General features: G+C 43.4%; 1 protein-coding gene across 1 annotated transcript in view; it reads right to left on the reverse strand.

Annotated features, from left to right (window-relative positions):
- The window catches only part of sft2d1 (SFT2 domain containing 1), a 143,113-nt gene that overhangs the window by 36,923 nt on the left and 81,048 nt on the right, over nucleotides 1-25,142 (reverse strand). Inside the window, exon 4 of the mRNA XM_070889664.1 lies at nucleotides 428-509. Within this exon, the coding sequence (XP_070745765.1) occupies nucleotides 428-509 (82 nt within the window). The remainder of the gene's footprint in view (nucleotides 1-427; nucleotides 510-25,142) is intronic.

Genomic DNA, 25,142 nt, shown 5'->3' on the forward strand with positions numbered 1-25,142 from the left:
CCTGCTCGTTACATCCTTAAAGAACTCCAGCAAATTTGTCAAACATGATTTCCCTTTCATAAAACCATGCTTACTCTGCTTGACTGAATTATGCTTTTGCAACTGTCCTGCTACTGCTTCCTGAATAACAGACTCCAGCATTTTCCCAATGACAGATGTTGGGCTAACTGGTCTGTAGTTTCCTGCTTTTTGTCTACCTCCTTTTTTAATTTTAGAACTGAGAATTTCATAAAGACTTATATTTGCACTTTTAAAATGATTCAAAATAATTACTGGAAAAATGACATCTTCATATCCTATGAAGAGTGATTCTTTCAATGTGGACTACCTTGTACATGTTTGCTGAGCTTATTGAAAGAATACATGCCAAATCTACAAACACCAGAACTGGTAAAAGCAAGACTTTATATCATAAAATTCTAATTACCAACATAACAATTGTGGCAATCAAGCGGTTTGGGTCAACCATCTTCTTCAGTTGCTTCAATGGTCCCATGAGAAAAAAGGTGCTGGAATAAAGAAACAGAAAACAGATTAAGTTTCCAGAAATTGAGTTTTGCAGATAAGAATAAGACAGATTATTTTATGAGGCAAGAGGGGAAAAAGAAAAAGCCCTCAATTGCCCACTAACAGGTGTTACATTATGAATAATAATTTCAACCAGAATCATTCCTTTTGCTTAATTGCAAACATAAGATTTCTAGATGTGCAGCCTTTCACATTATATAATAATTATAGAACAGTAAAACTTGTTAATGTAGATGCCACTTTGTCTTCATTGTCATGTCTTGATTTTGCATCTGTGGAAATTTACTTTTAAAGTTACAAAAGGGGACATTTAACAGAAAATGTAATAAAACAAAATGGAATCTCAATTCTCCCAGAAGTCTCTACAGACTGCCTCTGTATAAACATGTTAACCTGGACTGATAAGCCAACTAATTTAGAAAGGCAGAAGCCATCTGTGTGAGCGAGGGAACCTTGAATTTACCCTCCGTCTTGTTAGAACTATACTCCCTAGCAGTAACTGTCGCAATGATAAATCTTAGAAGTTCCAGATAAAGCTTGTATAGATATGTAGAGAATTAAACGAATGTAATGTTAATTAAGTGATTGAAGAACTCCTTATCTGTATTTGCTGACTGCAAGGGCAGAACTGATACACGTGATAGAACCATAATTTCTTTGTTTGTTCTTCTGTATAAAGATAATGTAATTTCGTACAACTGTAGAAGTCTTTGCGGAGCTTTTGACTGAGCAGGACTTTTCCTTGCAGCAAGTAAATCTATTAAAGGGACATTTAACGAGCTGTTTATGTCATTTTTTCTAGTTAAATTGAGTGTCGAGATTTCAACACATCCAATACTAATTCAAGGCATATACTGTATTGCATTAAACAGCACTGAAGACAGTGACCATTCAGGCTTTATCCAACAGCTTTTTGTTGTATAATGTTTTGAAAACAGTTTCAATAACCTGATTGCATCTCTTACAAACTAAAATCTGCATATTTTATTCTCTGTTACAGATCACAGCAATTATTTTACTGAAGAATATGCAGGGTACGCAGTATGTCTGTCAACTTTAAAGTGGCAATTATTAACTTTAGACCACTGTATAGCATAAACTAAACAAAATTAACAATTAAAAATGACGGAAGCAAAATACAAGGAAAATACTGAACGCCATAAAATTTGTATAAAATGGAAACAGTTTACAAATGGCTAATTATCATAGAAACATAGAAAATAGGTGCAGGAGTAGGCCATTCGGCCCTTCGAGCCTGCACCACCATTCAATAAGATTATGGCTGATAATTCCTTCAGTACCCCTTTCCTGCTTTCTCTCCATACCCCTTGATCCCTTTAGCCGTAAGGGCCATACCTAACTCATTCTTGAATATATCCAATGAACTGGCATCAACAACTCTCTGCGGCAGGGAATTCCACAGGTTAACAACTCTCAGTGAAGAAGTTTCTCCTCATCTCAGTTCTAAACGGTCTGCCCCTTATCCCAAGTCTGTGTCCCCTGGTTCTGGACTTCCCCAACATCGGGAACATTCTTCCCGCATCTAGCCTGTCCAGTCCAGTCAGAATCTTACATGTTTCTATGAGATCCCCTCTCATGCTTCTAAACTCCAGTGTATAAAGGCCCAGTTGATCCAGTCTCTCCTCATATGTCAGTCCAGCCATCCCTGGAATCAGTCTGGTGAACCTTCGCTGCACTCCCTCAATAGCAAGAACGTCCTTCCTCAGATTAGGAGACCAAAACTGAACACAATATTCCAGGTGGGGCCTCACCAAGGCCCTGTACAACTGCAGCAAGACTTCCCTGCTCCTATACTCAAATCCCCTTGCTATGAAGGCCAACATACCATTTGCCACCTTCACCGCCTGCTGTACCTGCATGCCAACTTTCAATGACTGATGAACCATGACACCCAAGTCTCGCTGCACCTCCCCTTTTCCTAATCTGCCACCATTCAGATAATATTCTGCCTTCATGTTTTTGCCCCCAAAGTGGATAACCTCACATTTATCCACATTATACTGCATCTGCCATGTATTTGCCCACTCACCTAACCTGTTGAAGTCACCCTGCAGCCTCTTAGCGTCCTCCTCACAGCTCACACCGCCACCCAGTTTCGTGTCATCTGCAAACTTGGAGATATTACACTCAATTCCATCATCCAAATCATTAATATATATTGTAAAGAGCTGGGGTCCCAGCACTGAGCCCTGCGGCACTCCACTAGTCACTGCCTGCCATTCTGAAAAGGACCTGTTAATCCCAACTCTCTGCCAACCAGTTCTCTGTCCACGTCAGTACATTACCCCCAATACCATGTGCTTTGATTTTGCACACCAATCTCCTGTGTGGGACCTTGTCAAAAGCCTTTTGAAAGTCCAAATACACCACATCCACTGGTTCTCCCTTGTCCACTCTACTAGTTACATCCCCCAAAAATTCCAGAAGATTTGTCAAGCATGATTTCCCCTTCATAAATCCATGCCGACTTGGACCAATCCTATCACTGCTCTCCAAATGCGCTGCTATTTCATCCTTAATGATTGATTCCAACATTTTCCCCACCACCGATGTCAGGCTAACCGGTCTATAATTACCCGGTTTCTCTCTCCCTCCTTTTTTAAAAAGTAGTGTTACATTAGCAACCCTGCAGTCTATAGGAACTGATCCAGAGTCAATAGACTGTTGGAAAATTACCAATACACTGACTATTTCTAGGGCCACTTCCTTAAGTACTCTGGGATGTAGATTATCAGGCCCTGGGGATTTATCGGACTTCAATCCCGCCAATTTCCCTAATACAATTTCCCACCTAATAAGGATATCCTTCAGCTCCTCCTGCTCACTGGACCTTCGATCCCCTAGTACATCCAGAAGGTTATATGTGTCTTCCTTTGTGAAGACAGAATCAAAGTATTTGTTCAATTGGTTTGCCATTTCTTTGTTCCCCATTATAAATTCACCCGAATCCGACTGCAAGGGACCTATGTTTGTCTTCACTAATCTTTTTCGCTTCACATATCTATAGAAGCTTTTGCAGTCAGTATTTATGTTTCCGGCATGCTTCCTCTCATACTCTATTTCCCCCCTCTTAATTAAACCCTTTGTCCTCCTCTGCTGAATTCTAAAATTCTCCCAGTCCTCCGGCTTGCTGCTTTTTCCAGCTAATTTGTATGCCTCTTCATTGGAATACTATCCTTAACTTCCTTTGTTAGCCACGGTTGAGCCACCTTCCTCGTTTTATTTTTACTCCAGACAGGGATGTACAATTACTGAAGTTCGTCCATATGATCTTTAAATGTTTGCCATTGCCTATCCACCGACAACCCTTTAAGTATCATTTGCCAGTCTAATCTAGCCAATTCGCACCTCATACCATCAAAGTTACCTTTCCTTAAGTTCAGGATCCTAGTTTCTGATTTAACTTTGTCACCCTCCATCTTAATAAAGAATTCTACCACATTATGGTCACTCTTCCCCAAGGGGCCTCGCAAGATTGCTAATTAGTCCCTTCTCATTACACATCACCCTGTCTAGGATGGCCAGCTCTCTAGTTGGTTCCTCGACATATTGGTCTAGAAAACCATCCCTAATACACTCCAGGAAATCCTCCTCCACCGCAGTGCTACTAGTTAGGTTAGCCCAATCAATATGTAGATTAAAGTCGCCCATGATTACTGCTGTACCTTTATTGCACACATCCCTTATTTCTTGTTTGATGCGGTCTCCAACCTCACTACTACTATTTGGTGGCCTGTACACAATTCCTACCAGCGTTTTCTGCCCTTTGGTATTCCGTAGCTCCACCCATACCGATTCCACCTCATCCAAGCTAATGGCCTTCCTTACAATTGCATTAATTTCCTCTTTAGCCAGCAACGCCACCCCGCCTCCTTTTCCTTTCTGTCTGTCCTTCCTAAATGCTGAATACCGTTGTATGTTGAGTTCCCAGCCTTGGTCACCCTGGAGCCATGTCTCCGTGATGCCAATCACGTTGTATCCTTTAACTACTATCTGCACAGTTAATTCATCCACCTTATTCTAAATACTCCTCACATTGAGGCATAGAGCCTTCAGACTTGTCTTTTTAACACACTTTGACCCTTTAGAATTTTGCTGTAAAGTGGCCCTTTTTGTTTTTTGCCTTGGGTTTCTCTGCCTTCCACTTTTACTATTCTCCTTTCTAGCTTTTACTTCGGTCTCCATTTTATTTCCCTCTGTCTCCCTGCATAGGTTCCCATCCTCCTGCCATATTAGTTTAACTCCTCCCCAACAGCACTAGCAAACACTCCCCCTAGGGCATAGGTTCCGGTCCTGCCTAGGTGCAGACCGTCTGGTTTGTACTGGTCCCACCTCCCCCAGAACCAGTTCCAATGCCCCAGGAATTTGAATCCCGCCCTTCTGCACCACTGCTCAAGACACGTATTCATCTGAGCTATCCTGCGATTCCTACTCTGACTAGCACGTGGCACTGGTAGCAATCCTGGCATTACTGCCTTTGAGGCCCTGCTTTTTAATTTAACTCCTAGCTCCCTAAATTCGTCTCGTAGGACCTCATCCCGTTTTTTACCTATATCGTTGGTACTTATATATACCATGACAACTGGCCGTTCACCCTCTCTTTTCAGAATGTCCTGCACCCGCTCCGAGACATCCTTGACCCTTGCACCAGGGAGACAACATACCATCCTGGAGTCACGGTTGCAGCCACAGAAACGCCTATCTATTCCCCTTACAATCGAATCCCCTATCACTATAGCTCTCCCACTCTTTTTCCTGCCCTCCTGTGCAGCAGAGCCACCCACGGTGCCATGAACTTGGCTGCTGTTGCTCTCCCCTGATGAGTCATCCCCCTCAACAGTACTCAAAGCAGTGTATCTGTTTTGCAGGGGGATGACCGCAGGGGACCCCTGCATTACCTTCCTTGCACTGCTCTTCCTGTTGGTCTTCCATTCCCTATCTGTCTGTGTACCCTTCTCCTGCAGTAAGACCAACTCACTAAACGTGCTATTCACGTCATTCTCAGCATCGTGGCTGCTCCAGAGTGAATCCACCCTTATCCTTTTTAGAATGCTGCTTTCAGCTTTTAATAGTTTCTTGGAATAAATTTTTTTTAATGGATCAGATAAACCGCTTGGGCGAAAAATTTCAAGGGAATTTACAGCACCCATTACCATCAAAAAACGGGGACAGAACGGTGGGCACTACTTTTTTGCCGGCTGACGGCGGGTCCCGTGACTTCCTCCATTTTGGATGTCCCTGTAGCGCTGTCGTTAAGTATTCGTGCCCGGCAAAAAAAATTGGCGGATTGGCGATGTTAACATATAAATTTTTTTTTTTAATATGGTGTGCAGGGAGTGCTGCTGGATGGTTTGCAAGAGGGAAGAGGAAGACACAGAAGAGGAAGACGACAACAAGGAAGCAGACAAACGGATGCACCCCAGACAGCCCCTTTCTGGCGGGGGTATGTGGGAGGGAATCATCCGCCTGCGGACCCAGTGACCACAATCCTAATTCCCCTTTCAACATTTGACCCACACCGTACCATCACAGTGTCCTCTCGGCCACAAAGCTGAAACAAAGCCACCACAAAGCAAACTTCCCAATCCAACTTTATATATCTATCTATCCAATATGACATCAAGAAATCAACTCATCACCCTTTTGCATTGTCTTAGTGACAGTCTTTTACGTGCCTTTGCCTAACCTACTGATGTCATGCAGTGCTACCCCAGTGGCTGCAGCATGGCTGGTGAAAGGCTGCTGACTTTCAGTGGAGGACATTACAAATAGCCTTGCTGGTCAATCTTGAGGAGCTGGTGGCTGGGAGTGTCAAATCAATCATCTTGTTGTTCTTAACTCTCTTCCTCTTCTCGGTCACCCACTGGCTGAGTGTGTAAAATGAGGAAGGCACAGGGTGCAGTTGTGGGAAAGTGAGGGCAGGAAAGCAAGAGGTGAACCAGAGAGAGGATAATGCAGGAGGATACAAGTATCATGTATCCTTTCAGCCCTGCCACTGGCCAAGGGCTCAGCCACGCCCCTGCCAAGAATAGCCTGCACCGTCTTCTCCAAGGATGTGAGGTGAGGCTAGGAATGAGATATTTGCCTTGTGATTGGTACAGATTGTTGGTAGGTGAGTGATGGCGGGGGGGTGGGGGGCGGGGGGGAAAGTTGTGCATCGAGATGTTTGTGAGGCTAATAATACAGATGGTAGGAGACGCTATTTGAAGATGCATTCACTGATCTTGACTAGAGGTCTGAGGTCACAAAGCTTCTTTGGGCACTGGAGCCAGATGGTAGGGACAACATTGGTGGCAGTGACAGCCTCTGTAATGTGGTCCCAAATTGTTCTTTCTGGAGAGCCTCCTGGCTCCCATGGGTAGAGGGCCAGTCTTGCAGTGCTGATCCCCTGTACAAAGCTGGAGTGCTGCACGCAAGACCCTGGTGTCCCTTCCCTGGTTTGTCCAACCATGTGTGTTAGTGCTGAAGCACTTTTCCCATTTTTAGATGTAGGGAAGGGAATTCAGCTTTAAGTTCTAAGAATCCCATTTGGGACTTAAAAAAAAAATGGTAAATGTTTTTTTTATTGAAAAGCAGTACGGGGTGAAGGCTGCATTTTTTCACTGCACTGTAATATTTATTAGTTCTGAATACATTGCTCCTTTAATTCATAGCCCGTTTAATTGCCCACAATGCCATGCAAACTCCACAGCCTCGCACCCACAGGCTGTAAGAAGCTAAAACACCATCTATATGGGAACAGATGGGTGTTGCACGGTAAGTTAGCGCTGTGCATTGCCAACTTCCAGCACAAATTTTTCAACAGCAGTGCTGCGGCCATTTTCAATGGCCGTTCACTCGAGTTGCTGGTGACATTGGAATTCTCTTGGCGTATACAAACTGACCCCCGCCCCCCCCCGTGCCTTGCTAAAGAGTACGCAGTCGCAAAGCGCATCTTTTGGGATGAGACGTCACAACAACTTGCATTGATATAGCTCTGCTAATGTAGGAAAATGTCACAAGGTACTTCGCAGCAGTGTAATCAGACAAAAATTAACACTGAGCAAAGGGAAACAAAATTATGGCAGGCAACTAAAAGCTTGGTCAAAGAAGGTGGTTTTAAGGAGGGTCTTAAAGGAGGAGAAGTGAGGGAGGGAATTCCAAAGCTTTGGAGTTGGATGGCTGAAGGCCTGGCCTTCAGTGGTGGGGTGAAGGAGGTGGGGGATGCACAAGAGTCCAGAGTTGTAGGAACGCAGAGTTCTTTGAGGGTCGTAGGAGGCTACTAGAGATAGGGAGGGGCACGGCCAAAGAGGGATTTGAACAAGAGGATGAGAATTTAAAAATTGAGGTATTGGTAGACTGGGAGCCAATGTAGGTCAGCGATCACAGGGGTCGATGAGTGATTGGAATTTTTGTGCAGGTTATCATATGGGTAACAATTTTGGATGAGCTCAAGCTTAGAGGCTGAAAGCTGGAAAGCTGGCAGGGAGAGCACTGAAATAGCTCAGTTTGGTGGGAACAAACGCATGGATGAGAGGTGAAAGTAGGCGGTCTTGGTGATGGAGAGGTTATGGGGTCAGAAGCTCATCCAAGGATCAAATAGGATGCCAAGGTTGCGAACAGTTTGGTTCAGCCAGTCAGTGGTTGGACGAGGGATGAGTCAGTGACTAGGAAACGGAGATTGTGGCAGGGTCCAAAGAGAATCACTTAGATCTTTCCAATGTCCAGGTTCAGGAATGACAACAGAGGCCTCTGGTGAATGAACGATAGTTGGTGGGTCACTGACTGGATCTTCCTTAATTGATTCCAGTTCATCTGTGTGCTGCAGTTTTACCTGGTCAACATGTTTTCTGCATGTTTGGCCATCCTTGAACACGACAATGAACACCGTTACCCTCCTTAGCTGCAACAGTACCAGCGATCCATTTTGGACCTCAACCATAGTTCAATACAAACACTGGATCGCAGTATGATCATAATACAATTGCTGACTTTGACATCTGTTTTCAACATGATCATTCAAATCAGGATGAAGTGAAAGCTTGGTCTTGAGATTTCTCTTCATCAGTAGTTCAGCAGGGGAAACACCAGAAACAGTATGAGGTCTTGTCCTATAACTGAGCAATATACATGACAAACTAGTTTGAAGTGAACCCTGAGTTACACGTTTCATACTTTGATAGTTTGAACAGCATGCTCTGCTGGACCATTAGCAGGTTTGAATGGAGCTGACCTCACATGTTTAATACCATTGAGTTTCATAAACTCCTGAAATTGTGTTGGGGAAATTGATGGGATTGAAGGCCGATAAATCCCCAGGGCCTGATGGACTGCATCCCAGAGTACTTAAGGAGGTGGCCTTAGAAATAGCGGATGCATTGACAGTCATTTTCCAACATTCCATTGACTCTGGATCAGTTCCTATCGAGTGGAGGGTAGCCAATGTAACCCCACTTTTTAAAAAAGGAGGGAGAGAGAAAGCAGGGAATTATAGACCGGTCAGCCTGACCTCAGTAGTGGGTAAAATGATGGAATCAATTATTAAGGATGTCATAGCAGCGCATTTGGAAAATGGTGACATGATAGGTCCAAGTCAGCATGGATTTGTGAAAGGGAGATCATGCTTGACAAATCTTCTGGAATTTTTTGAGGATGTTTCCAATAAAGTGGACAAAGGAGTACCAGTTGATGTGGTATATTTGGACTTTCAGAAGGCTTTCGACAAGGTCCCACACAGGAGATTAATGTGCAAAGTTAAAGCACATGGGATTGGGGGTAGTGTGCTGACGTGGATTGAGAACTGGTTGTCAGACAGGAAGCAAAGAGTAGGAGTAAATAGGTACTTTTCGGAATGGCAGGCAGTGACTAGTGGGGTACCGCAGGGTTCTGTGCTGGGGCCCCAGCTGTTTACATTGTACATTAATGATTTAGACGAGGGGATTAAATGTAGTATCTCCAAATTTGCGGATGACACTAAGATGGGTGGCAGTGTGAGCTGCGAGGAGGATGCTATGAGGCTACAGAGTGACTTGGATAGGTTAGGTGAGTGGGCAAATGCGTGGCAGATGAAGTATAATGTGGATAAATGTGAGGTTATCCACTTTGGTGGTAAAAACAGAGAGACAGACTATTATCTGAATGGTGACAGATTAGGAAAAGGGAAGGTGCAACGAGACCTGGGTGTCATGGTACATCAGTCATTGAAGGTTGGCATGCAGGTACAGCAGGCGGTTAAGAAAGCAAATGGCATGTTGGCCTTCATAGCGAGGGGATTTAAGTACAGGGGCAGGGAGGTGTTGCTACAGTTGTACAGGGCCTTAGTGAGGCCACACCTGGAGTATTGTGTACAGTTTTGGTCTCCTAACTTGAGGAAGGACATTCTTGCTATTGAGGGAGTGCAGCGAAGATTCACCAGACTGATTCCCGGGATGGTGGGACTGACCTATCAAGAAAGACTGGATCAACTGGGCTTGTATTCACTGGAGTTCAGAAGAGTGAGAGCGGACCTCATAGAAACGTTTAAAATTCTGACGGGTTTGGACAGGTTGGATGCAGGAAGAATGTTCCCAATGTTGGGGAAGTCCAGAACCAGGGGTCACAGTCTAAGGATAAGGGGTAAGCCATTTAGGACCGAGATAAGGAGAAACTTCTTCACCCAGAGAGTGGTGAACCTGTGGAATTCTCTACCACAGGAAGTAGTTGAGGCCAATTCACTAAATATATTCAAAAGGGAGTTAGATGAAGTCCTTACTACTCGGGGGATCAAGGGGTATGGCGTGAAAGCAGGAAGTGGGTACTGAAGTTTCATGTTCAGCCATGGACTCATTGAATGGCGGTGCAGGCTAGAAGGGCTGAATGGCCTGCTCCTGCACCTATTTTCTATGTTTCTATGTTTCTATGAAACTCCAGACTTGGCGAAACAAGATCCGTTGGCGCTCACAACAATGTCAGGTAAACCATGAGAAGCAAACATGACACGTAGGCTCTCAAGTGGCTGTAGATGTACTGGATGACATAATACTCTATCCACTTTGAATATGCATCCACCACAACAAAAAACATCTTTCCAAGGAATGGAGCCACAAAATCGATGTGGATCCTCGACCATGGTTTAGATGGCCACGACGAAAGACTCAACGGAGATTCCGCTGGTACTTTACTTAACTGCATGCAAAAATTATACTGATGGACACATGATTCCAGATCAGAGTCAATTCCAGGTCACCATACATGAGACCCAGCAATGGCTTTCATCATAATACCAGGATGAGTGCTATGTAGTTCACGTACAAATCTTTCTCTACCTTTCTTAGGCATGATTACACGATTACCGCACAGTAAATAATCTGACTGAATGGACAGCTCAGCTTGCGACGGGTATAAGGTTTGGTCTCTTCACACATCTCCGTAGGTATATCAGACCAATCACCACTGAGGACACAACGTTTCACAACCGGCAAAATACGGTCATGGCTGGTCCAGATCCTAACTTGTTGAGCAGTGACAGGGAGTCCTTCACTCTCAAAAGCATCCATTACCAACATTAGATCTGCGGGTTGAGGCGTTTTCACATCAGGTGTAGGCAAAGGCAAATGACTCAGTGCATCGGCACAATTCTCAGTACCGGGTCTATGAAGAATAATGTAATTATAGTCAGACAATGTCAACGCCCACCTCTGGATATGGGACGATGCATTGGTATTAACACCCTTGTTTTCAGAAAACAATAAAATGAGTGGCTTGTGATCTGTTTCGAGATCAAAACGGAGACCAAACAGGTACTGATGTTTCTTTGTTACACCATACACACAGGCCAAAGCTTCTTTATCTACCATGCTGTAAGCTCTTTCCGCTTTTGATAAACTTCTCGAAGCATACACAACAGGTTGTAGCTTACCCGACTCATTGGCTTATTGGAATATACAGCCAACCCCATATGAAGCATCACAGGCTAATTCAAGACGCTTACACGGATCATAATGAACAAGCAACTTGTTTGAACAGAGCCGACTCTTAGCTTTCTCAAAGGCTCCATCTTGAGGCATACCGTAGGTACAATTGTTACCTTTTCTGAGTAGCAAATGCAATGGCTCTAATAAAGTGCTCAATCTGGGTAAGAAATTACCAAAGTAGTTGAGTAGCCCAAGGAACGAACACAGCTCTGTCACATTCTGAGGCTTGGCTGCATTTTTGATGGCCTTGGTTTTTGAATCAGTAAGCCTGATTCCAATCGGCAGAAATCTTCCTACCAAGGAATTTAACTTCAGGTGCCATGAAGGCATACTTCGAACGTTTCAGCCCGAGTCCCACTTTGTCCAGACGATGTAGAACTTCAAGATTGTTCAGATGTTCATCGGTGTCGCGACCTGTGACTAGAATGTCATCTTGGAACACGACAGTTCTAGGAACAGACTTCAGTAGACTCTCCATATTCCTCTGGAATATGGCTGCAGCCAAACAAATTCCGAAAGGACACTTGTTGTAAACAGTCCTTTATGGGTGTTGATGCAGGTCAGTTTTTTCAAATTATCGTCGAGCTACTGTGTCAGGTAGGCCGACATCAGATCTAGCTTAGTGAACGACTTTCCACCAGCTAGCATGGCGAATAGGTCATCAGCCTTTGGTGATGAGTACTGAACCTGCTTCGAGAATCAGTTAATCGCAACTTTGTAGTCTCCGCAAATCCTGACAGTGCCATCACTCTTCAACACAGGAACAATAGGGCTGGCCCACTCATTGAACGACAGGTGATATGACCTCTTCACATTGGAGTCGGTCGAGCTCGATCTCAATCTTCTCCCTCATCATACAGACCGAGCTTTGAGAGAGACAGGCCTTGCATCAGAATCCAGGTGAATCTGCACCTTGGCTCCAGTAAAATTACCAATGCCAGACTCAAACAAAGAAGGAAACTTCAACACTTGAGCACAAGAAATGTTGTCCACCGAGGACAACGCTTTGACATCACTCCAGTTCAACATGTTCTTGAGCCAATTCCGACCGAACAGTGTTGGACCATTACCTGGGACGATCAACAATGGTAGATCTTGGATCACGCAGTCATACGACACCTTGACTACTGCATTGCCAATCATCGGTATGAGTTCCTTCGTATAAGTACGCAACTTGGTCTTGACTAGACTCAGCTTAGGCTTCACAGCCTCAGTGTCCCACAGCTTGTCAAATGTCACTTGGCTCATGATCGACCAACTTGCACCCGTGTCTAGCTCCATTGATACAGGCACGCCATTCAGCTTCACATTAACAGTTATGGCTGGCTCTGACGAGAACAAATACAAATCATACACTTCCTCCTCAGGTTGTGTATCAAAGTCAGCACCGGACTTGTCAACAATATGATGAGCAGCAGCAGCAGCACGCTTGCTCAGTTGTGGGCACAGTTTCTGGAGATGTCCCACTTTCGAACAGCCATTAAAGGAGTATTGTTTAAACCGACACAGACGAGTGCGATGATTGCCCCCACACCGCCAACAGAGTGAACTCAGCTTCGTACCAGTTGTCGGGCTCTGAGCAGCTACAGGTTTCACGTAACCAGTTGACTTGGTCCTGCCATGAGCAGCTTTGCCAAAAGACGACACAATCTTGTTTATAGTACCCGACAAGCCTGCCGTGGAGCTCCGACATTTTGATGATATCTGCCTCAAGTTCTCATCAGTCGTCATGCACGCCTGGGCAATCGTGATGGCCTTTTTCAAGTCCAGTTTCTCTTCGGCCAATAACTTCTGAAGAATCACATCATGGTTGATGCCTATCACGAAAAAGTCTCTCAACATGTCTTCCAGCGTGTTCCCGAACTTAACACAGCTCAGCAAGACGTCGCAGGTCGGCGACGAATCCCGACACGTCCTGGCCCTCAGCACGGACATTCGTGTAGAAGAGATAACGTGAGGTGATGATCCCTTCCTTCGGTTTTAGATGGTCACGCACCAAATTACACAATTCCTTGTAAGATCTGGCAGTTGGATGTAAAGGCGAGAGGAGGTTGTTCATGATGCTGTAAATCTTCTGACCACAGATGGTGAGGAGAATCGCCCTGCGATGGAATGCATCAGCCTTCTCCTCCATTTTGTTGGCAGCATATTGATCCAGGCGGTCGACAAAATCCGCCCAATCCTCGCCATCCATGAATTCGTGCAGAATTCCAACAGTGCCCATTGTAAATAGGAAAGTTCTTAGTTTACCTCGTCGCCAATGTAATAACACATGAGTCCTGTTATTATCAACCACTCCCGGGTGTGTACCCCATTTTTTAAATTCCGCCTTGGATAAGTACAAGATCAGACTTGCTGTATTGTCTGCATGACATCCGACAGTGGCACCCTCTGGTATCTGGTGACCCCAAGCATAAATATATTACATAAACCTATTTCTTTGAGGAAGTTAAACAAACAGTTGTATTTTATTTCCCACATTTCAACCAGACTTCGAACACAGGACAATTGAAAATTACATATTAATCTGTATATATTTACTACCTTGCCCAAAGTGAAGCCTTTCTTTGCAAAATTAGAATGAACAATCCAGCCTGGTTCTCGTAGACAGCGTGAGGCCAGTGGAAAAATCAGAGCTCTATTCAGGGGTTATCCAAAGGGTGCATGCATTCTCAAAATTAATTATAGCTGCTATCAGTTAGATACAGTTTGAATCTCCCTTATCTGGCACCCTCAGGACCTGGCCTGTGCCGGAAGAGGGATTTTGCCAGATGAGGGGAGGTCATCGGCCCGATTGGGGGGGGGGGGGGGGGGAGGGGGATGGGGAGGAGGTCGGCGGCCCTGAGGTGTTCTAGGTTGTGGGGGCTTCTGCTGATCACTTTCTTTCCAGTAAGTGTATTGATTTTCTGTTTGGGCGAATGATTTAATTAAATCATAAAGGAAAGGTATCACCATTGTGCCTAAAAAGGGAATGGGAAACTTGGTGAGGCGGGTGGGGGGGTCGGAGTTCTGCACACGCGCCACCTAGTGGCAGAGAATGGTGCTGGATAAGTGAGCCCCGGATAAGAGAGGTTCAACCTGTACTCCAAATGTTGAGATGATGGTTTTAGAAGAAATACCATATAGAGGCCATAGATTTATTAATTTAAATTTTCCCACAACATTCCCTAGCTGACTGGAAACAAGTAGCATAATTGCACTACCATTCTCTGTATCCGGCCACCAGGTGGTGCAGGAGAGCAGTCTAGGCTGGCTGTGATTTGATAATCGATATAGGAAATCACTCAGTTGTACTTTTTAAAAACATGATAGAATTTCCTTCCTGTGGTATATAAAGGATGCATTCCTTCTTTTCCTTGTTGACAACAATCCTACTCACTGCCTTACCATGTGTTGTGTAAATTTGACAAACCTATTAAAATTCTTGGAGGATGTAACGAGCAGGGTGGATAAAGGAGAACCAATAGATGTAGTGTATTTGGATTTCCAAAAGGTTTTTGATAAGGTGCCACATAAAAGGTTACTGCACAAGATAAGAGTTCACATTGGGGGTAATATATTAGCATATATATATATAAATAATATATATATATATATGAATGATCGGGGCCCAGGAGAGGCATGAGTTCGGGGCCCAGGAGAGGTGAGGGCCCAGGGGGCAGCACGGGCCAGCCCACACTGTGATATGTGTGCGCACTAGGTCCATGCAGCAGAGCTGGTCTCCAGTCACCTTAGTTAATCCTTGCCACTGGACCAAGACCTAGCTCTGTCAAGCCCGTGTGGTAGCTGGTGTGCAATGGCCACCACATGGTAAAAAAAATCCATGCACAGGCATCTTCCACCCTTCAATATGCATGTAGTTTGGGATTCCTGGAATATCAGGTCCCTCATTATAATACCTGTGAACTCATCCCTTTTTGGTGTGGAAGTCATCCTCGATACGAGGGACCACCTAAGAGAAAAGAGAGGTTCTGATCCACCATTCTGTACTTAAAATCAACCTCCATTTTAAATCCATGTTATTTAAACTATACAAACCCATACCAAAATTCCTATTTTTCTTATTTTTGGCAAGAGCAGTGAAATACATTCCAGCTCCAAAATTATAAAATTAAAAGCAATAGACATAGTTGATATAAATCTTTCCTGGCTATCTGAAAAATCAGCCACATGCTTTAAAAACTAGGATAGGCTTCTCCAAATTCAGTTAGCAACAGTAAAAAGGTGGGAATTAAAATTTGTTTCAACCGTTAAAGGAAACAAATTGCTTAACATTTTCACAATGCAGATTATTCCTGGTCAATGTATTGTAATTTAGCAGCAATATTAAAGAATCATGTTCTTTGAACTCCATGCTTTAGTGCCAATATTTGTTGCCTCTCCTGTTTCCATGAACGTAGGAGTAATTGTTTTATAACTAAATTGGCACTCAGACTGATGAAACCAAGTGCGCAAAACTACAACATAGACTGAATTTTTGTTTGTAGCTGATATTTAGACAGGATGATTGATTTGCTTTTTATTCCACATAGGTATTTTATACGTCATACTGATTCATTCAATCCTCTCTGTACTGCTGTGCTATTCATATTGGATGATGCATAATATTTTTGCATGCCACAAAGTGATAAATGGATATGATCTAATAACTATTAGAGACATGGTTGCAAAATGACCAGGGTTGGGAACTAAATATTCCAGGGTACTTGACATATCGAAAAGACAGCTAGACTGGAACAGAAGGGTGGGGGTAGCCCTGGTAATTAAAGATGACACAAGGATCTTGGCTCAGAAGATCAGGAAGTAGAAGCAGTATGGATGGACAGAAAACACAACAAGGGGCAGAAATCAGTGGTGGGAGTAGTTTATAGGCCCCCGCCCCCCCCCCCCCCCCCCCAACAGTATGTATACCATTGGACAGAGTATTAATCAAGAAATAATAGGAGCTAGTAATAAAGGTAATACCATAATCGTGGGGGAGTTTAATGTGGATACAGATTAGGCTAATCAAATTGGCAGGTAGTCTGGAGAACGAGACAGTTTCCTAGAACAATACGTCATGGAACGAACCAGGGAACAGGTTATTTTAGATTTTGTTTTGTGCAATGAAACAGGGCTAATTAGTAACTACATAAGATTACAAAGGATATACAGCACAGAAACATGCTATTTAGCCCAACTAGTCCATGCCACCGTTTATGTTCCACTCGAGTCACCTCCCATCTTTCTTCATCCCAATCTATCAGTGCAACCCTCTATTCCCTTCTCCCTCATATGCATCTATACTATTCGCTTCAATTACTCTGTGACAGCGAGTTCCACATTCTCACCATTCTTTGGGTAAAGAAGTTTCTTCTGAATTCCCTATTGGATTTCTTGGTGACTATCTTATATTGATGGCCTCTAGTGATGCTCTTCCCCACAAGTGGAAACATTCTCTCTGTATCCACTCTATCAAAACCTTTCATACTTTTAAAAACCTCTAATAGGTCACCCCTTAGCCGCCTTTTTTCAAGAGTAAAGAGACCCAGCCTGTTCATCTTTTCCGGCTATGTATACCCTCACATTTCTAATATTATCATTGTAAATCTTCTCTGCATCCTCTCCAGTGCCTCTATATCCTTTTTATAATATGGCGACCAGAACAGTGCAGTGCTCTAACCAAGGATCAATGCAGGTTTAGCAGAACTTCCCTAATTTTCAATTCTATCCCTCTAGAAATAAACCCTAGTGTTTGGTTTGCTTTTTTATGGCCTTGCTAACCTGTGGTGCAACTTGTATTTGTATATCGAGATCCCTTTGTTCCTCTACCCCACCTAGACTTGCACCCTCCAAGTAATAAGTGACCTCCCTATTCTTCCTACCAAAATATACTACCTTGCATTTATCTGTGTTGAACTTCATTTGCTAATTATTTGCCCATTCTGCAAGTTTATTAATGTCCTTCTGTAATTTGTTGCAGTCCTCCTCAGTATTGGTTATACACCCCTCCCCTCACCACCACCCCCCGGCACCCCCCCCACCAAATTTGGGATCATCTGCAAATGTAGAAATTGTGTTTTTGATTCTAAAGTCTAAATTGTTAATGTAAATGGTGAACAACAGTGGTCCCAGCACTAATCCTTGTGGAACACCACTGCCCACCTTCTGCCACTGTGAATAGTTACCCTTTACTCCCACTCTGCTTTCTGTTTTGAAGCCAACTTGCAATCCATTCTGCTGCTTGTCCCCTGACTCCATATTCTCTAACCTTATTAATTAGTTGATTATGGGGTACCTTATCGAAGGCCTTTTGAAAATCTAGATAAAATACATCTATTGCATTACCATTGTCTTCACAAAATGTAATAAGGTTGGCTAAGCAAAATCCACGCTGACTATTCATTATCAATCACATCCTCACCATCACCATCACCTTTGATGCCCTAGTTGCAATTAAAAAGATTACTCTCTCCCATGCTGGCCATTCTCACTGGTACAGCCCTCATCTTTGCTCCCTCAAGTCAAAAGGGCGCAGACTTGAACAGATGTGGCGGACAACTTGTTTAGCCAATCACCACCAGATCTGGCTCGAACACAAAACATTATCGGTTCCGACTCTTGACTGCGAAAACTGCTCACTATTCCAGGATTATTCTGGATTGCAAAAATAACCCCAACTACTATTCTCTACTGCTAACCATCTCCTTGAACCCCTCTTCCCTGTCTCCAACACACTCACTCCAACAATATGTGCGAGGAGCTCATGGACTTCTTTGTCTCAAAGATTGAGACCATCCAATCAGCTACCTCTGCGAGTTCCTTTCCTTCACTTAGTCCACTGGCGCAAACTTCATCTGAGGCTCCCACCTGCCCTAGCCTCATACCTTTCTCCAGTTTCTCTTTGATCTCCCCTCTGGATCTCTCCAAACTCATCTTGTCCATGAGACCCACTTCCTGCTCTCTTGATCCTATTCCCACTAAACTGCTAACCACCCAACTTCCTTTTCTGGCTCCCATGTTAGCCGACATTGTTAACGGTTCTCTCTCCTCAGGTACTGTTCCCCTCTCCTTCAAATCTGCGGTCATCAGCCCGCTCTTCAAAAAAACAACCCTTGAGTACACTTTGCTTGCTAGCTATCGCCCCATCTTCAACCTCCCTTTCCTGTCCAAAGTACTTGAACGTATTGTCGCCTCCCAAATCGTGACCATCATTCCATGAATTCAATGTTTGAATCCCATCAATCTGGTTTTCGCCCCTGCCCCAGTACCGAAACTGCTCTCAAAGTCACAAATGACATCCTTTGAGAGTGTGACAAAAGTAAACTATCCCTCCTCGTCCTGTCTGCACTTTGACACAGTTGACCACTCCAGCCTCCTCAAACACCTCTCCACCAACGTCCAGCTGGGTGGGACTGCACTCGCCTGGTTCCATTCTTATTTATCTAATAGTCGCCAGAAAATCTCCTGCAATTGCTTCTCTTCCCACTTCCGCATTGTTACCTCTGGTGTACCCCAAGGATCTGTTCTTGGCCCCCTATTATTTCTCATCTATATGCTGCCCCTTGGAGATATCATCCGAAAACACACTAAGTTTTCACGTGTATGCTGACGACACCCAGCTCTATCTCTCTACCACTTCTCTCGACCTTTGCTTGGTATCTTAATTGTCAGATTGCTTGTCCGACATCCAGTATTGGATGAGCAGAAATGTTTTCCAATATTGGGAAGAGCAAAGCCATTATGTTTGGTCCCCCCCACAAACTGCGTTCCCTAACCAGTGACTCCATCCCTCTCCCTGGCATTAATCGGAGGGTGAACAAGACTGTTCGCAACCTAGGTGTCATACTTGACACCGAAATTAGTTTCCAGCCACATATCCATGACATATGTGTACTAACTCGCACCAAGTCACCATCACCCATCACCTGTGCTTTCTGACCTACACTGGCTCCCCGTTAAACAATGCCTCGATTTCAAAATTCTCATCCTTGTTTACAAATCATTCCATGACTTTACCCCTCCCTATCTCTAATCTTTTTCAGCCTCAACCCCACAAGATGTCTGCGCTCCTCAAATTCTGACCTGAACATCCCTCAACCATCGGTGGCTGTGCCTTCAGCTGTTTGGGCCCCAAACTCTGGAACTCCCTCCCTAAACCTCTACCTCTCTTTTCTCCTTTAAGACGCTCCTTAAAACCTACATCTAAACAAGCTTTTGGTCATCTGCCTTAATTTCTTCTTTTGTGGCTCGGTATCAAATTTATCGGTTTTGTCTTATAACACTGTTGTGAAGTGCCTTGGGATATTTTACTACATTAAGGCGCTATATAAATAAAAGTTATTATATTATTATTATTACAGGCCGAGCGTCCAAAATCTGGAGTTACAAAATTCGGAATGTTCCGGAATCCTGGCTGATCCGCGGCAGGGTCGTCCGAAATATGTCCTGAAATCCGGACCCGCCCCACACATCGGCCACTGCCACCCTGCCATTTCTGGATTCGGGACGTCAGAAAGGCGGCACGAAATCCAGAAATACCCTAAATCCAGAACGGCCTCCGTCCCGAGGTTTCCAGATTTCGGACACTCCACCTGTATTATACTTTTTGTTTCTAGATGTTCCTCTATTCTCTCCTTTAGTAGGGATTCCATTACTTTTCCCATCACCGAAGTTAAGCTGACTGCTCTATAATTCCCTGGACATGTTCTATCCTGTTCTTAAATAAAAGTGTTACATTAGCTATCCGCCAGTCCTTTGGCATTACATCTTTTTCTAACAAATTATTAAATATGTGTAGTAATGCCTCTGCTATCTCTTCCCTAGGTTCTTTTAAAATATGTGGATGAAATCCATCTGGACAAGGAGTTTTTATCCTCTTTGAATTTAATTAGTTTATTTAATATATCCCCTTTATTTTAAATGCATTTATCTCATTACTCATCTCATCATCCAATGTCATGTCCACCTGTTCTATCTCCCTGGCAAATACTGAAGCGAAATAAGTGGTGTTAGGGAAATTGATGGGATTGAAGGCCGATAAATCCCCGGGGCCTGATAGTCTGCACCCCAGAGTACTTAAGGAAGTGGCCCTAGAAATGGTGGATGCATTGGTGGTCATTTTCCAACAGTCTATCGACTCTGGATCAGTTCCTATGGACTGGAGGGTAGCTAACATAACACCACTTTTTAAAAAAGGAGGAAGAGAGAAAACAGGTAATTATAGACCGGTTAGCCTGACATTAGTGGGGAAAATGTTGGAATCAATTATTAAAGATGAAATAGCAGCGCATTTGGAAAGCAGTGACAGGATTGGTCTAAGTCAGTATGGATTTATGAAAGGGAAATGATGCTTGATAAACCTTCTAGAATTTTTTGAGGATGTAACTAGTAGAGTGGACAAGGGAGAACCAGTGGATGTGGTGTAAAAGGCTTTTGACAAGGTCCTACACAAAATTGGTGTTCAAAATTAAAGCACATGGTATTGGGGGTAATGTATTGACGTGGATAGAGAACTGGTTGACAGACAGGAAGCAGAGAGTAGGGATAAATGGGTCCTTCTCAGAATGGCAGGCACTGACTAGTGGGGTGCCAAAGGGCTCAGTGCTGGGACCTCAACTATTTACAATATACATCAATGATTTAGATGAAGGAATTGAGTGTAATATCTCCAAGTTTGCAGATGACACTCAGCTGGGTGACAGTGTGAGCTGTGAGGAGGATGCCAAGAGGCTGCAGGGTGACTTGGATAGGTTAGGTGAGTGGGCAAATGCATGGCAGATGCAGTATAATGTCGATAAATGTGAGGTGATCCACTATGGTGGCAAAAACATGAAGGCAGATTATCTGAATGGCGGCAGATTAGGAAAAGGGGAGGTGCAACGAGACCTGGGTGTCATGGTACATCAGTCATTGAAAGATGACATGCAGGTACAGCAGGCGGTGAAGGCGGCAAATGGCATGTTGGCCTTCATAGCTAGGGGATTTAAGTATAGGAGCAGGGAGGTCTTATTGCAGTTGTACAGGGTCTTGATGAGGCCTCACCTGGAATATTGTGTTCAGTTTTGGTCTCTGAATCTGAGGAAGGACGTTCTTGCTATTGAGGGAGTGCAGTGAAGGTTCACCAGACTGATTCCCGCGATGGCAGGACTGACATATGAGGAGAGACTGGATCGACTGGGCCTGTATTCACTGGAGTTTAGAAGAATGAAAGGGGATTTCAGAGACATCTAAAATTCTGATGGGACTAGACAGCTTAGATGCAGGAAGAATGTTCCTGATGTTGGGGAATACCAGATCCAGGGGTCACAGTCCAAGGATATGGGGTAAGCCATTTAGGATCGAGATGTGGTGAACCTGTGGAATTCTCTACCACAGAAAGTTGTTGAGGCCAATTCACTAAATATATTCAAATAGGAGTTAGATGTAGTCCTTACTACTAGGGGGATCAAGGGGTATGGAGAGAAAGCAGGAATGGGGTACTGAAGTTGCATGTTCAGCCATGAACTCATTGAATGGCGGTGCAGGCTCAAAGGGCCGAATGGCCTACTCCTGCACCTATTTTCTATGTTTCTATGAGATGAGGAGAAACTTCTTCACTCAGAGTTGTTAACCTGTGGAATTCTCTACCGCAGAGAGTTGTTGATGCCAGCTCGTTATATTCAAGAGTGAGTTAGATGTGGCCCTGATTGCTAAAGGGATCAAGGGGTATGGAGAGAAAGCAGGAAAGGCGTAATGAGGTGAATGATCAGCCATGAACTTATCGAATGATGGTGCAGGCTCGAAGGGCCGAATGGCCTACTCCTGCACCTATTTTCTATGTTTCTATAATGATTTAATATTCCTATTGTTCTTTGTGGTATTTTCCTGTCTATCTCTTAATAGCTCTATTCACATCCCAACCATCCCTTTAATATAATTGATGTGCCTGTAAAATATTTTACTATTTTGTTTTATGCTCCTTGATAATTTAATTTCATATTTCCTCTTTGCCTTCCTAATTGCTTATTTGACTTCATATTCTCTCTGATCATGCACTCATCTGCTGTCTATGTACTTAATATATGCCTCTGTCACTGTGAAGAACATGAAGAAGGAAAATAAAGAAACACCCTCAATTGTTCCCTTATATCTTTATTCATTCATGCAGTCTCATTTGTGTTTAGTTTGTTATTTCCTTTTAGTGGAATATATTTTTCCTGCACTCTGTTGAACACTGTTTTAAATGCTTCCCATTGTTGTTCTACATCATTGTTTGTCAATATTGTTTCCCATTTTATCTTCCCAAGTTCTAGTCTCAGCCCCTCAAAATCAGCATTTTTCCAATCTATTAACCTGGTTTTCATCATACTTGTGTCCTTCTCTATTCATCATCTTAGGCGTGTTATATTGCTTAGATGTTCCTCCACTTTTACTTCTCTTTTCTGCTCTGGTTCATTCTTATAGCAAAAGGATCCTCTAGGGAAGAGTGATCATAATGATAGAATTTCATATTGAGTTTGATAGTGGCATTTGTAAGTCTGACACGAGAGTCTTATACTTAAACAAAGACAATTACATAGGTATGAGGGGCAAATTAGCCAAGGTAGATTGGGAAATTAGATTAAAAGGTATGACAATAGATGAGCAGTGGTAAGCATTTAATTAAATATTTCAAAATTCTCAAAGAATATACATTCCATTGAGAAATAAATACTCTACTGGAAAAGTGATCCATCTATGGCTAACTAAAGAAGTTAAGGATAGTATAATATTGAGAGGCTCATAACGTTGCAAAGAATAGTAGTAATAAGTCTGAGGATTGGAAGAGCTTTAGAAACCAGCAGAGGATGACCAAAAAAAAATAAAAAGGGACAAAATAGAATATATTAGCAAGAAATATAAAAACAGATTGTAAGAGCTTCTACAAGTATGTAAAAAGAGTAGCAAAAGTAAGCATTGGTCCCTTAGAGACTGAGACAAAAAATTATATTGGGGAGCAAGGAAATGGCAGAAACATTAAACAAATATGTTGTATCTGTCTTCACAGTAGAAGACAAATAGTATACCAAAAGTAGTGGGGAACCAAGGGGCTAATGAGACCGAGGAACTTAAAATAATCAAGAAAAGTAGCAATAAAGTACTTGAGAAACTAATGGAACTAAAAGCAGACAAATCCCCTGGACCTGATGGCCTATATCCGAGGGGTTCAAAGCGGTGGCTGCAGAGAAAGTGAATGCATTGGTTGAGATCTTCCAAAATTCCCTAGATTCAGGAATGGTCCCAGCAGATTGGAAGGTAGAGAATGCATTCAAGAAAGGAGGGAAGAGAGAAAACAGGGAACTACAGGTCAGTTAGCCTGACATCAGTCAACAGGAAAATGATGGAATCCATTATTAAGGAAGTGCTGACAAGGTACTTGGAAGATCATAATATGATTAGGCAGAGTCAACATGGTTTTATGAAAGGTAAATTGTGTTTATCAAATTTATTAGAGTTTTTTGAGGATGTAACTAGCAGGGTAGATAAAGGGTAACCAGTGGATGTAGTATATTTGGATTTCCAAAAGTATTTGTTAAGGTGGCACATAAAATGTTGTTAAGCAAGATGGGTTTGGGGGTAAATGTATTAGTACAGATAAAGGATTGATTAACAGAGCGAAAACAAAGAGTAGGGATAAATTGGTCATTTTCAGATTGGCAAGCTGTAACTAGTGGGGTGCCGCAAGGATCAGTGCTTGGGCCGCAGCTATTTATAATCTATATTAATGACTTAGATGAAGTGACCAAGTGCAATGTATCCAAGTTTGTTGACGATACAAAGCTAGGTGGAAAAGTAAGATGTGAGGAGGATGCAAAGGGACATAGACAAGTTAAGTGAGTGGGTAATAAGGTAGCAGATGGAGTATAATGTGGGGAAATGTGAAGTTATTCACTTTGGTAGGAAGAATAGAAAAATAGAAGATTTTTAAATGGTGAGAAACCATTAAATGTTGGTGTCCAGAGAGATGTAGGTGTCCTCGTATAAGAAACAGACAGTTAGCTTGCAAGTACAGCAAGCAATTAGGAAGGCAAATGGCATGTTGGCCTTTATTGCTAGAGGGTTGTTGTACAAGAGTAAGGAAGCCTTACTAAAATTGTACAGGGCTCCGGTGAGACCATACCTGGAGTACTGTGAAGAGTTTCCAATTTCCACCTCCGTAACATTGCCTGTCTCCGCCCCTGCCTCAGCTCATCTGCTGCTGAAACCCTCATCCATGCCTTTGGTGCACCTAGACTTGACTATTCCAAAGCATTCCTGGCTGGCCTCCCACATTCTACCCAACGTAAACTTGGTCATCCAAAACTCGGCAGCCCATGTCCTAATTCGCACCAAGTCCCGTTCACCCATCACCCCTGTGCTCGCTGACTTACATCGGTTCCTGGTAAAGCAATGCCTCAATTTCAAAATTCTCATCCTTGGTTAGAACTCCCTCCATGGCCTCACCCCTCCCAGTCTCTAATCTCCTCCAGCATCTGCCCACCCCACCCCCATCTCGAATCTCATCCAGCCCCCGGAGATATCTGCGCTCCTCAAATTCTGCCCTCTTGAGCATTCCTGATTTTAACTGCTCAACCTTCGGTGGCCATGTCTTCAGTTACCTGGGCCCCAAGCTCCGGAAATCCCTCCCTAAACATCTCCGCCTCTCTACCTCTTTTTCTCCTT

The sequence above is a fragment of the Pristiophorus japonicus genome, chromosome 9 (assembly GCF_044704955.1).
Source record: "Pristiophorus japonicus isolate sPriJap1 chromosome 9, sPriJap1.hap1, whole genome shotgun sequence".
In the NCBI taxonomy this organism is placed as follows: Eukaryota; Metazoa; Chordata; class Chondrichthyes; family Pristiophoridae; genus Pristiophorus; species Pristiophorus japonicus.